Genomic DNA, 12,756 nt, shown 5'->3' on the forward strand with positions numbered 1-12,756 from the left:
TGTATATTTGTATGTGTAGTATACTTTTATGATTTTAAATTAATCGAATAAAGTATTTTTGACTCTGACTCTGACTCAGAGCAATGTTTTTATTAGATCTTTATCTTCTGCCTCTAACTTCTTTTTGTTTTACCTTTTAGCACTGTAACTTCGGCAGTTTTTACAGTGGGTGACAACGTTGTATCTGGTAGTGATGACCGCACTGTGAAAGTTTGGGATTTGAAAAATATGAGGTCCCCTATTGCAACCATTCGTACAGACTCTGCAGTAAACAGGTAGCGATCAAAATTATGCATGCATTAATTCTTGGAGGGAGATTCTTCTCTTTTTCGAAATTTAGACTCGTTGCTCTCAGAAGAAGCCCTGAGATGTTCCTGACTGTTCTTGAAACCTAGATTTTGAATGAGCAAGTTACACCTCCTACCTGAATATAATAATATGCTTATTATTCTGTTGTAGTTATAAAATTGGTTATTGTGATTAACAGTGAGATTTTTTTGTGCATTACTTTTTGTTGAGGATATTGGATTTTATGTTTGTATCCCCTCCTAAAACACTTGTTTCTAAGCGGAAGAGAGATCTCGGTTAAAAAAAAGCTTTGTGGTATACCCAGCATACATGAGAAACAATCCTCTTAATTACTGCGGAGCCTGCCTTGCCTTCTTTGACTGGAGTCATTTCTTTTCTGGCTTTACGATCTTCAAGTTCACTAATATCAACTGGATTTCTTACATGGTTTAAATGGTTGCAAATTCAAATACCATATCTGCTGAAATCCAAATAGTGGCTATGTCCAGAGGCTCTGAAGTCCTTAAGGCTGAGAGTCTGGAAACGAATCTATAATTGAAAGTTAGAAGTTCCTGGCAAATGTGTTGTGCTGGCCTAACACAGCTATCACTTGGCACCATACAGACTACTTTACATCCACTTTATTGTTGATTTCTTAGTCCTACCTAGGAGTAAAAGACTTTTGACTTCTGTTCTTAGTCACATATGTTGATATTACTACTAATGCTGCTTAATTGTTACATTGCTATCATTGACTTACAGGTGCTCTTAAGTAAACTACGGAAACAGTCTCGATTTCCATTTTTGATACTGGCCTGAATTATTTTCCTCATGTTAAAGGAACTATAGAAAATGCTTATTCCAGGTACTTAAAACAAAGTGTTTGTCATTCCACACATAGCTGTTGAGCATCTCATACACCGATCACAGTAGTGAATGCACGTTAATAGACATCTGTTAGCAAGACTGTCGGCAGAGAATCTACAACATGATCCATATGCTGACACTATATCTTCCAGGAAACAATTGTAACTGTTCAGAGGCAATATGAAACTTCAGACTGAGGAAAACTCTCACTGAGTACCTATAAGACCCTGCTAGGTTCATGACCTAGCTCTTCTAGTTCGCAACTCACCTAGTATGCAAAAATATCTGGATACTTGCATGGTTTCAGAACATAGAACACTGGAGGGATCTGGCCATGGTCTTCATTCGTCTGAGTTGGTGGATCACAACCAGCAGCAAAAATACAGACACCCACTGTGAAGAATACGGAATGTTGTTTTTTAAAATGGAAAAAAGTTGTGCCAGTACTGATCAAGGCTCCCAACAATCAAAGGGTACTGCATTAGAGATCAGAAAGTTATATTACCTTACACAGCCCCTTAATTGTCTTTGACATTGCAGTATTGAGATATCCTGCGGGTACCAGTTTGCACATGGAGAATTTGGATTGATGTGCAATAGTGTGGATTGTCATTAAATAGGTAGCTAGGCTGCCACCAAGGAGAGCTCCAACAGGAAATATGTTGGTTAAATATTTCATTGTATTATACTGTGTAGATCTGTTCACAATGGCAGAACTAAAAATAGTGAATTGTGACTCAGAACGTGCATGTTTATGTAATACTCCAACCACAGAACACACTTCTGTGTGCCAGTTCCTCTCATGAGTATGGGGGGGCTAGATGTTTTTGAGGTCTAGTATAGGCATTATTCACATTGATCTCTTAGGAGTGATTTTCATTTTGTAATTTCAGAGTGCAGAAAGATTGGCTTGAAAGTAAGGACAGAGTCCTTACTCGGGATCGTTTGGTCTCTTTGGAATATAGGCTCTCTCCAGGGGCGGCTCTAGGCTCATGGCGGCCCTGGGCAGGGAGCGTAGGTAGGGGCCCCGGAAGAGGGGGTCCGGGCGGGGCGCAGCCCCCCCTGGAACTCAGAAAGGTGTTACAGAGCCGGAGGCCGCCAAATCCCTGCCAGGGGCTGCCACGCAAATATGTATCCATCCTCAGAGGATTATTATATTAAGGATATATATTGGCCTGGCGGCCCCTGGGGTTTGGCGGCCCTGTGCAGGTGCACACCTTGCACATGCCTAAGGCCGCCCCTGCTCTCTCCTTGAGCTATCCCCAACCTGTATGCCCGATTCATCTGCTGTACCAGTTTTATTTAATGGACAGCTAAAATTGTGAATTTGAGAAGATGCATGCTAGAAAAGACTAGGGAAATGATTAGGCAGGAGAGATTATATTGAAATAGGTTGTGAGAACACTACCTTTCTTCTCCATCCTGTCTTATTCCCAGATTAAGGAAATATGAGGAAGCCATAAGGATTTAAATACCAGCCTTACTTTAGAATTGTTTTTTTTATTCTACTCTATGTATATAGTAGCTAATTGCCATTCGACTCTCACTTAAAAGAATGGTACTGTTTACACAAGAAAGTCTAATTAATTGCACTGTTTTGTCTTCTGTTTTGCAGGATTAGTGTGTCTGTCGGCCAAAGAATCATTGCTCTGCCACATGATAACCGGCAGGTTCGACTGTTCGACATGTCAGGCGTTCGATTAGCACGACTTCCTCGCAGTAATCGACAGGTAGCTGCTTCTACCAGTTTATAACTATTGGTTTGGGAGATGTTAAAGACACACATAATATATACAACTGAAATATTTTGATGTTGTTTCGATTTTACAATATGCATATTACAGAATATGAAAAGGGAATTCTGGTTTCCAAAAAAAGCAACAAAATGCAAGTTACATAATTATCTTTTTCTTTTTTTTAACCCTGGAAATTGTGGCTTCTATACATTTTTACTTTTAGGCTAGGAAAATAACAGAAATAGAGACTCAAAAATATAATTCTTCAACAGTTTATCTTTATGAAGGATTTTCTGTCCAAAATGTCATCAGAGGCACACAGCAAACATATTCATGATCGGTTATATAGTGCTTAAAATTATGAGTATATTCTGCCTTTGCAAACTCTCTACCAGAAGTAACATACCATCTTTCTCAGCATTGAAGGATCTGAATCCTTTTAACAATCGCTGTTTTCAATTACAGCTTAAACATCTATGGCCAGTAAATACTTGACTACCTCCTTTTAGGTTTTGCCATGGTTGTGCTGCACAACATTGCCTTCAGTTAAAGAATTTTGTTTTCTCTAGTATTGGGGTGTCTTTCATAGATTCATATGCCTAAATCATTCCCCGTCGTCGGAGTGGGAGTCACACGGTACATAAAGAAGCAATAGTATTCACCTAGTAACCAGAAAACCTTGGTAATAAACAACCAGGAAGTAAATTAGCCCTAGGCTACAAGAGAAAAAACTTCCACACTCGTGACTATCGTAGTCATTTTGTATAGTCCAAACTGCAGCCAATCAGGCGACAGCATACACCAGAATGTTCTCCCCAGAGGCTCAGGCTCTCAGATTTTCTACCACACGTCGTGTGAAGGGAGTCTCCCTGAGTTCTGCTCAGTACTTCACTTTTCTGACTGGATTTCTCTCCTTTAGGATGTCATCTGCTAAAAAATCTCTCTTCAGGCCTTGTGAATCTTGTGGGAAGCTCCGGCTTTTTTCAGAAGTTCCCACAAAAAGTGGATCTACTGCCTTTATCCTCATCATGAGGTGAGAGAGTGTAAGATCTGCAGGACCTTCCCTCAGATGACCCTCAGAGATAGGGAAGGGCGCCTACTTCTGTGGCTGCAGAAGATTAAAGACCAGGATAACCCTTTATCTGAGGTGGGAAGTGTGGCCTCAGGGTCATCTGTATCCTCCAGTAAGAGGATGGCTGAGGAAGATCTATCTTCTCATGGGACTACGGTGTTGAGGAAAGTTCAGCCCTCCAAGGGTTCTGGCTTGCCTTCTGCAAAAAAGGCTTCTCCACCTTCTGGATTATCATCTGTATCGCCCCCTAAAAAGACTGGAAAGTCTCTGGCGTCTAAAAAGCTTCCTGGGAAGGTTTTTCCTCAGAAGACCCTGCCTTAGACGGAGTAGTCGACGGCTCCTTTATCGTCGACGCTACTTCAACGTCAACAGTCACCTTCTCATCGCCGAAGCCAAAGATGATAACCTATCTCGTCGACGAAGGTAATGCCATCTATCGTTGACGCACCGTCGGCAACGAAGCAAAGAAAGATCCCGTCGAGTGCTCCGTCGACTAAGACCACGTCGGCAACGACTACATCGTCGACGAAAACTACCAAGTCGACTGCTACCTCCTCGACGAAGACTGGCTCGACATCAAGGACCTCACCGTCGACTAAGACTACCTCGTCGTCGGTGGCCACATCGTCGATGAAAAATGCCTCGTTGACGAAGACATCGTCGACGAAGGATGCCTTGTCGTCGAAGGCATCGTCGATGAAGATTACACCATCTGCGAAGTTAAATGTCTCGTCTGCACCATCTCCTTCGATGACGGCAAAACCGTTGACGCCTCTTCTATTAACTTGCAGTGAACTGAAAGTATAATCCAACACATTGTTTACGGCCTCCTTTGCCCCACAGGCTACGACAGCTTCTTTGCTTGAAAGACGTGGCTCGTCATTGCAAGCTCTATCACCACTTAAATTACCTGACCAATTGCTGGATTCTGATGACAACCAGGAGTAATCTGATGTAGACATCTGAAAGAGACACGTTAGTGATAGATTCCTTACCTTAGAATATCCCCAGGCGTCAGACTGGATCCGGAAATTTTTGCGTAGCAGTACCCTTGCGCGTCGGTAGGCGTCGTCTGCGGCTCAGCGTCCGTCGTGGGCGCCGTGATGACGTCGTCTGAGTGCTTAGACGCCGCCTCCGCATGCTGACGTCAGTTCTTCTTTTTTTCCGCACCAGCAGCGCAGATCCGGAAAAAGTGGTACCTTAGTCACTTTTTGACTAAACTTTTTTGGTCCCTTTTGATAATTTTTCTTGAATCTTGCGACTCCGGACGCTGCCGATAGGGATGCCAGGTTTCAAGCCTTGTGAGGATTGCGACCGACTGATGTCGGTCACCAACCCTCACCGTCGGTGTCTCCCCTGTCTCGGCGTCGACCACGACGACAAGGCCTGCCCCGACTGTCGGGCCCTGACTTCGAAATCTAGGCGGGAGCGGTCCCGCAAGTGACTCGAACTCCGGCAGTCGGCCCTGCGCCGCGAGAGGTCCCGGTCCCAACAGAGGTCGAGGGACAGGTCGCGGGGTAGGAGCCATCACAGCTCCGGGAGTCGACATCACTCCTCCGGGTCAAAGTTGTCAGGTAAGCACAAGAAGTCGAAGAGACGTCATCGCTCTTCCAACATCCCCTGACGCTCGCGTGACGCGGCCGGGGGTTCGGGTACCACCGCCCACGCGGCTCCATCGGAGTCGCGGTCGTCGCGGTCTGCCCCACACCCTCTGGTCCCTGGGCAGAACACGACGCCGGGGGAGATCGAGCGCTTCCTCATGGCCATGAGGTCCCTCGCTTCTCCGACGGGTTCCGCGGCGCCTTCGGGCCCCGCGGCGCCTTCGGGCCCCGCAGACCCGTCCGAGGGTCCTAGCGGGTCGGGTGCTTCGGCCCCGACGCCGCCAGGTGCTTAGGCCCCGACGCCGCCCGGAGCTTCGGCCCGACGTCGCTGGCGCCGCAGGGCCTGGCGCCGCAGGGCCCCACTGGATCCGCTTCGGGATGCGGGTCGTCGCCGGTTGTCCTGACGACCTCACCGGCGCCGATCCCTCAGGTGTCACCTCCGGCGCCGTCCTCGGGCGGCGCTGTCCCCGATGCCTCCCTCGCTCCAGTTCCGGCGTCGGAACAGCGCCGCTGGGCCCCGCTTTCGATGCCGCTTGGGGAGTTTACCTTCTATGAACCGGCCCCATCCTTTGACAACCCTGATTATCAGGAGATGGGTGATGAGTATTGGGAGGAGTCTGAGGACCCTCTGACACAGGAGTGTCAGTCCCAGGAGGACTGGAGAGGTGGACTTGGGGATGCCAGTGGTCTGGACACCTCGCCAGACACTGGCTTTGTCTCGCCTCCTACCGTGGCTACGGAGGAGGGGGCAACCTACAGTGTGGGGTTGACACGGGCAACCAAGGCCTTGGGCCTTGAGCTCCCCGTCGCGGCCGTTAGGACTAACCTCCTCACTGAGGTCCTTAAACTGCAGTCAAGCTCGGCTGAGCCTCTGCTGCAGTTTAATGAGCGCTTGACTGACCTTCTTTTGGGCACGTCGTCCAGGCCAGCTACAGGTTCGCCTGTAGATAGGAATGTGGCCAGACGCCACCGCCCGGCCCCGGGCGACCCATGTTTCCTGTCCACCCACCCCACCCCCGAGAGCCTGGTCATCCAGGACTCCAATTCCCAGACTGCATTCCCGTTGGCTACGCTGGACAGGGAATCCAAGAGGTATGAGCAGTACGGCAAAAAGGTATTCTCCTCCCTGAGTCTGGGACTGCGGTCTTCCAACACCGCATGCCTCTTGGGGCGCTACACCCACTCTCTGTGGGACACGGTCGTGGAATTGCTGCCAGAGTGTCCGTTGGAGGTATGGGCCAAACTCGGCCAAGCCCTTGTGGATGGCCGGGATACAGAAAAATATTCTATCCGGTGTGGGCTGGATACCACCAACTCACTGGGCAGAGCGATGGCAACGATGGTGGCGATTCGTCGCCACGCCTGGTTGAGGTCCGCCAACTTTTCGGCCGATGTCAAGAATACACTCATGGACATGCCGTTTGATGGCCGTCGCCTTTTCTGCGACAAGGCAGACCACGCGCTTGAGCGCTTTAAGGACTCCAGGGCTACGGCCAAGTCTTTGGGGCTCTCGGCCCCGTGCCAGCAAACAGGTGCCTTTTGCTCTTTTCGTGGCCAAGGACGGGGCGCCCCCCACACGTGCTGCCAGCCACGCACCGCAGACTAACATCCAACGCGGTGGTGGCCGTGGAAATTGCCGTGGAGGGGGTCGTGGACAACAGCGAGGCCAGTCCACACCTTCCCCCGCAGCATCCGCCTCAGAACCCTCCTTGTCCGTGCTTCCAGGCCCATGTGACGCCAGTGGGGGGCAGGGTTCACCATCACCACTCCCACTGGCGCACTGTCACATCGGACAGGTGGGTGCTGCAGATTGTCCGAAGGGGCTACTCCCTCCCCTTCGAGACGACCCCTCAAGCTGTGCCACCGCAATACCACTGTATCGGGGGATCATCTGCGGCTTCTGCAGGAGGAAGTTACGGACCTCTTGGCCAAGGGGGCATCGAGCGTGTTCCTGGGCCAGAAGTAGGGTGTGGTTGCTACTCCCACTACTTTCTGGTACCCAAGAAGGGCAAAGGGGCCTACGCCCTATCTTGGACCTACGGAACGTCAACGGCTTCCTCCGGAAGGAGAAGTTCAAAATGCTGACACTGGCTCAGGTCTTAGTTGCCCTGGACCCAGGAGACTGGATGGTAGCGTTGGACTTGCAGGATGCTTATTTCCACATCCCCGTCCTGCCGGCACTACCTGCGGTTCACGGTAGGCCACAAGCACTTTCAGTTTACCGTGCTCCCCTTTGGCCTTACCAGCGCCCCACGGGTGTTCACTAAAGTGATGGCGGTGGTGGCAGCTCATCTGCGCAGGTTAGGGGTTTCAGTCTTCCCCTACCTTAACGACTGGTTGTTGAAGGCGGGCTCACCCCAGACAGTCGTCAGCCACGTCCAGACGACGGGGGATCTCCTGCACCTGCTGGGGTTCTCCATCAATGTGCCGAAGTCAAACCTGTGTCCCTCTCAAAAGCTCCCCTTCATCGGAGCGGTTCTCGACTCGGCGCAGTTTCGGGTTTATCCCCCCGAGCAGTGGGTTCGGGATATTCAGGCTCTGATTCCGATCTTTCAGCCTTTATCCCGAGTCTCGGTCAGGTTGACGCTGTGGCTTCTGGGGCTGATGGCTTCCTGCATCTTTCTGGTGCATCATGCCCGTTGGCGGATCCGGGCTCTGCCGTGGGACCTGAAGTTTCAGTGGGCCCAGCATCAGGGCAACTTGTCCGACCATGTCCTGATCTGAGAGGGCACTGCGAGACAACTACAGTGGTGGCTCACGGACCGCGATTGTGTCAGCGGCAGATCCCTCTCGCTTCCCCAATCGGAGCATGTGGTTGTGACGGACGCGTCCCTCCAGGGCTGGGGAGGCCACATGGGAGAGGCGGAGATCAGAGGCCTCTGGTCTCCGGCGGAGTCCCGACTCCATATCAACCTTTAGGAGCTGCAGGCGATTCGTCTTGCACTGAAGGCATTCCTCCCCTCTGTCAAAGGGAGTGTAGTGTAGGTGTTCACGGACAAAACCACCGCCATGTGGTACTGACACAAACAGGGCGGGTGGGGTCGATGACCCTTTGCCAGGTTTTCCTTTGGCAGTGGCTGGAACATCAGGGCGAGACCCGGTTGGTTCAACACCTGGCAGGTTCTCTGAACGCCAGGGCGGAGAAACTCTGCCGCCGGTGCATGATGGAGCACGAATGGCGTCTGAACTCGGACGTGGTGCAAGGTCTCTTTTGCAGTGGGGAGAGGCTTGGTTAGATCTATTCGCCACCGAAGAGAACGCGCAATGTCATCAGTTCTGCACGTTGGAATTTCCAAGGCGGCACTCGCTCGGAGACGCTTTTCGTCAAGAGTGGATTTGCGGTCTGTTGTACGCCTTTCCGCCTATACCACTTCTGCCCAAAGTGCTGAAGAAGATCAAACGCGACCAGGCTCAAGTCATCCTTGTGGCTCCAGACTGGGCACAAAGGTACTGGTATCCCAAGCTACTCAGTATGTCAGTCGATCCCCCAGTTCGTCTGCCTCTTCAGGAGGACCTTCTGTCGCAGCAAAAGGGGACGGTCCTCTACTCGAACCTGTCCAGTCTCCACCTCCATGCTTGGAGATTGAGCGGCGACAGTTGAGGCCATTTGACTTGCCTCCTGAAGTCTGTAATATCATTCTGGCAGCCAGGCGTCCCTCCACAAAGTCGGTATACGCCTGCAGGTGGAACAGATTTGTGGCATGGTGCACAGCAAAGGCTGTGGATCCTCTCTCTGCCCCTCTTTCTGAGGTTCTTCTCTTCCTTCTTTCTCTTGCCCAGCAGGGCTCTGCTCTGGGCACTATCACGGGCTACCTTTCTGCTCTTTCAGTCTTTCTAAGGCTGCCTGATCAACCTTCTTTGTTCAAGTCCCCTATTGTAAATCGTTTTCTGAAAGGCATCACACACACGTTTCCACCTGTTCCCTTTGTGATGCCTCAGTGGGACTTGAACCTGGTTCTTACTTTTCTGATGTGCGCTCCCTTTGAGCCACTTCACAACTGTCCTATCCGCCTTCTTACTCTGAAGACTGCTTTCCTGGTTGCCATCACCTCTGCCAGGAGAGTGAGTGAGCTCCAGGCTCTATCCTCTAAACGTCCTTTCCTTTCTGTCCATCCGAACAAGGTTGTGTTGCGGACAAAACCCTCTTTCCTGCCCAAGCTAGTCACAGCCTTCCACATCGGGCAGTCCATCACCTTGCCCACCTTCTTTCCGCCTCCGCATCCCTCGAAAGAGGAAGAGAGGCTCCACCGTCTGGACCAAAAACGTGCGCTCTTTCTATTTGGATCGCACACGCCAGTTCCGGGTGGATGGCTAACTCTTTGTTGGTTACGTGGGCGCTAAGAAGGGACGGGCGGTGCACAAACGGACCATCTCTCGGTGGATCGTGTTGTGCATCCAAGCGTGCTACTCCTTGGCTAAAAAGGAACCTCCTGTTGGGCTGAGGGCCCATTCCACTCTGGCTACGGCGACTACCACTGCCCTGGGCCAAGGTGTCCCCTTGCAGGACATTTGTCAGGCAGCTTCGTGGGCCTCGCTGCACACGTTCGCAAGACACTACTGCCTGGACAGCCAAGTCCGGAGGGATGGCTTCTTTGGCCGTTCTGTCCTCCAGGACTTTCTGGTGTGATTATTGGTTCGCAGACCCACCACCAGGGTTGGTATTGCTGGGGTATCTATTCTAAGGTAAGGAATCGATCAAGAACGTGTCTCTTTCAGATGCACAAGTTACTACTTGTGTAACGATATATCTGTAAGAGACATTGGTTAGTGATAGATTCCTTACCGAGCCACCCATCCTCCCCGTTCTGGAAACCGATATCTAGGGTTAAGGTCATCCCCTTTCAGGGCCCTAGTTTCAATGGCACCAGTGTTGGTTTTTGACATGGCTTTGCGTTTTTGGCGCGGAAAAGCTGTGTCTAAGAACTGACGTCAGCACGCGGAGGCGACGTCTAAGTACTCCGACGACGTCATCACGGCGCCGACGACGGACGCGGAGCCGCAGACGACGTCTACCGACGCACAAGGGTACTGCTGCTCAAAAATTTCTGGATCTAGTCTGATGCCTGGGGATATTCTAAGGTAAGGAATCGATCACTAACTAATGTCTCTTACAGATATTGTTACAAAAGTAGTAAACTTGTGCGTCAGATTCCGCACTGCTACGAGTCCGTCAGAATTGCTCATTAAATATCAGGAGGAAGATCAAGACGAGGAACCATTCTCTGAACCTGTGGCTCAAGCTCCTGCCACGATGCCCACAGCACAGATGCCTTTGGCCCTTCTCAATATTTTGCAGTTCATGTTAGACGACTACTATTGTTGTTTCCCTCCATCTGAGTCGGCGGGGTCTCTCCCATCAACTCCCATGCCTCAGGCCTTTACATCTTCCTTGAACTCTCCAAGACCACCTTCTCCAGCGCCATCTCACCATTCTCAGGAGGCTAACACCACGTATGAAGATAGAGAGTAAGGAGAGGTGGATGACAAATCTGTTCTGTCGGAGTGGGATGAGTACCGAATTCGGACACCATCTCCATCTGCTCCAGCTACCGCTAACTCCCCTCCAGTAGACATCAGAGGTTTCCATCTCCCGATCGAGAGAGCTACTAAGAGATTTCTGATCCCAATGAAAACAAAGAAAGACAATTGCTTTCTTTATGATTTTAAAGACCAAATGCGTAGGCAAGTCAAAACTATTCCCATCATTGACTTCATATGGAAGGAATGATTAAAAATTATGGCAACACCCAATTCTCTTCCTGCTGTTTTGCCCCGGTTAGACAAGAAGTATAAGGCACCGAACAACTCTCCTGAATCCGTTATAGGACAACCTAAGGCTGATTCGGTCGTCGTCCAAGCGGCACAAAGACGGGCCAGGAACCCCTCTTCTCCTATATCTGCTTCACCAGATGGAGACGGCAGACGATTAGATTCCATCGGGAGAAAGGTCTCCACTATGGCAGCAACAACTGTACGTGCCGCAAACTCCCTAGCGATATTAGGGAGATACGACAGGCAAATGTGGTCCGTCATCTACCCCTACGTTGAAATGCTACCAGACCTGCGAGATTTAAGGCAAGGCAGATATTGCGAGAAGGTGAAGTTACTTAGGCAGAAGTAGATGTGGCGTCTACAGGATTCAGGCAGCTAGCGGGTGCAGCTGTGCTGAGAAGGCAGGGATGGCTGAAATCCACATCTTTTCGCCAAGAGGTCCAAACCAAGATAGTCGACATGCCATTTGATGGCAAGTTTCTTTTTGGCCAGCATGTTGACTAAGCCCTCCAGGGTATTAAGACGGACAAGGAGATGGCAAGATCTTTGGGTAGCCTTCAGTTTCGCAGGTCATCCTTTCGAGGTGCTAAAGGGCGTGCATCCTTTTCCAACAGAGGAAACTACAATCAGCAGAGGTCATACCAAACCTCTCAAACTAAACCGAGATACCTGCCCTACAAGCAATAGTCTTACGGGACAGCAAGGTAACTCCTACATGCAGTCAAGAAGAAAGCCCTCCTACCGCGGAAGAGATTCCACTAAGAAGCAATGAGACACGCCACCTGCCACCATCTGTACCCTCCCCGAGTCAAAGGTTTGAGGAAGAATATCAATATTCTACTCGCTTTGGTACGCAATTACTACAGACAAGTAGGTCCTAGATAAAGTGACCAGGAGCCACAATTTGGAATTCATCAAGATCCCTCCAAATTCTCCTCCCAAGGGCCCACCTCCAGCTCATATCAAGGAATTGTTTACCCAAATAAATTTGATGATATGGAAGAGAGTGATCGAAAAGGTCCCTTGTTTGCAAAAACGAACAGGTTTTAACTCAAGATTTTTCCTCACACGGAAAAAATCGGGAGAATGGCGCCCCATACTCGACCTGCGAGCCCTCAACTAATACCTGAAAAAGTTGTCCTTCCGGATGTTAACACCTCAAGAAATCCTCCAGCTTCTTTCGGTGGGGGATCAAATGGCCACCCTCGACCTTCAAGATGCTTATTATCATGTGCCGATCCTCCCCAGACACAGAAAATTCTTACGATTCAGGGTGGTTGGCAGGGATTTTCAGTTTAAAGTACTTCCCTTTGGACTTCGGTCAGCACCTTGTGTTTTCACAAAAGTTCTAGCTCCGGTGGCAGCACATCTTCTCTTAGAGGGCATTCAAATCTTCCCATACTGGACGATTGCCTCATCA

At 50.0% G+C, this 12,756-nt stretch overlaps 1 protein-coding gene across 6 annotated transcripts in view; it reads left to right on the plus strand.

Moving 5' to 3' along the window:
• The window catches only part of WDR37 (WD repeat domain 37), a 608,563-nt gene that overhangs the window by 573,298 nt on the left and 22,509 nt on the right, over positions 1 to 12,756 (plus strand). For all 6 annotated transcript variants that reach the window (XM_086941512.1, XM_086941515.1, XM_086941510.1 and 3 more), the window contains 2 exons: positions 141 to 275; positions 2,771 to 2,885. In XM_086941512.1, the coding sequence (XP_086797638.1) occupies positions 141 to 275; positions 2,771 to 2,885 (250 nt within the window). The remainder of the gene's footprint in view (positions 1 to 140; positions 276 to 2,770; positions 2,886 to 12,756) is intronic.

This window comes from Lissotriton vulgaris, chromosome 10, assembly GCF_964263255.1.
Source record: "Lissotriton vulgaris chromosome 10, aLisVul1.2, whole genome shotgun sequence".
NCBI lineage: Eukaryota > Metazoa > Chordata > Amphibia > Caudata > Salamandridae > Lissotriton > Lissotriton vulgaris.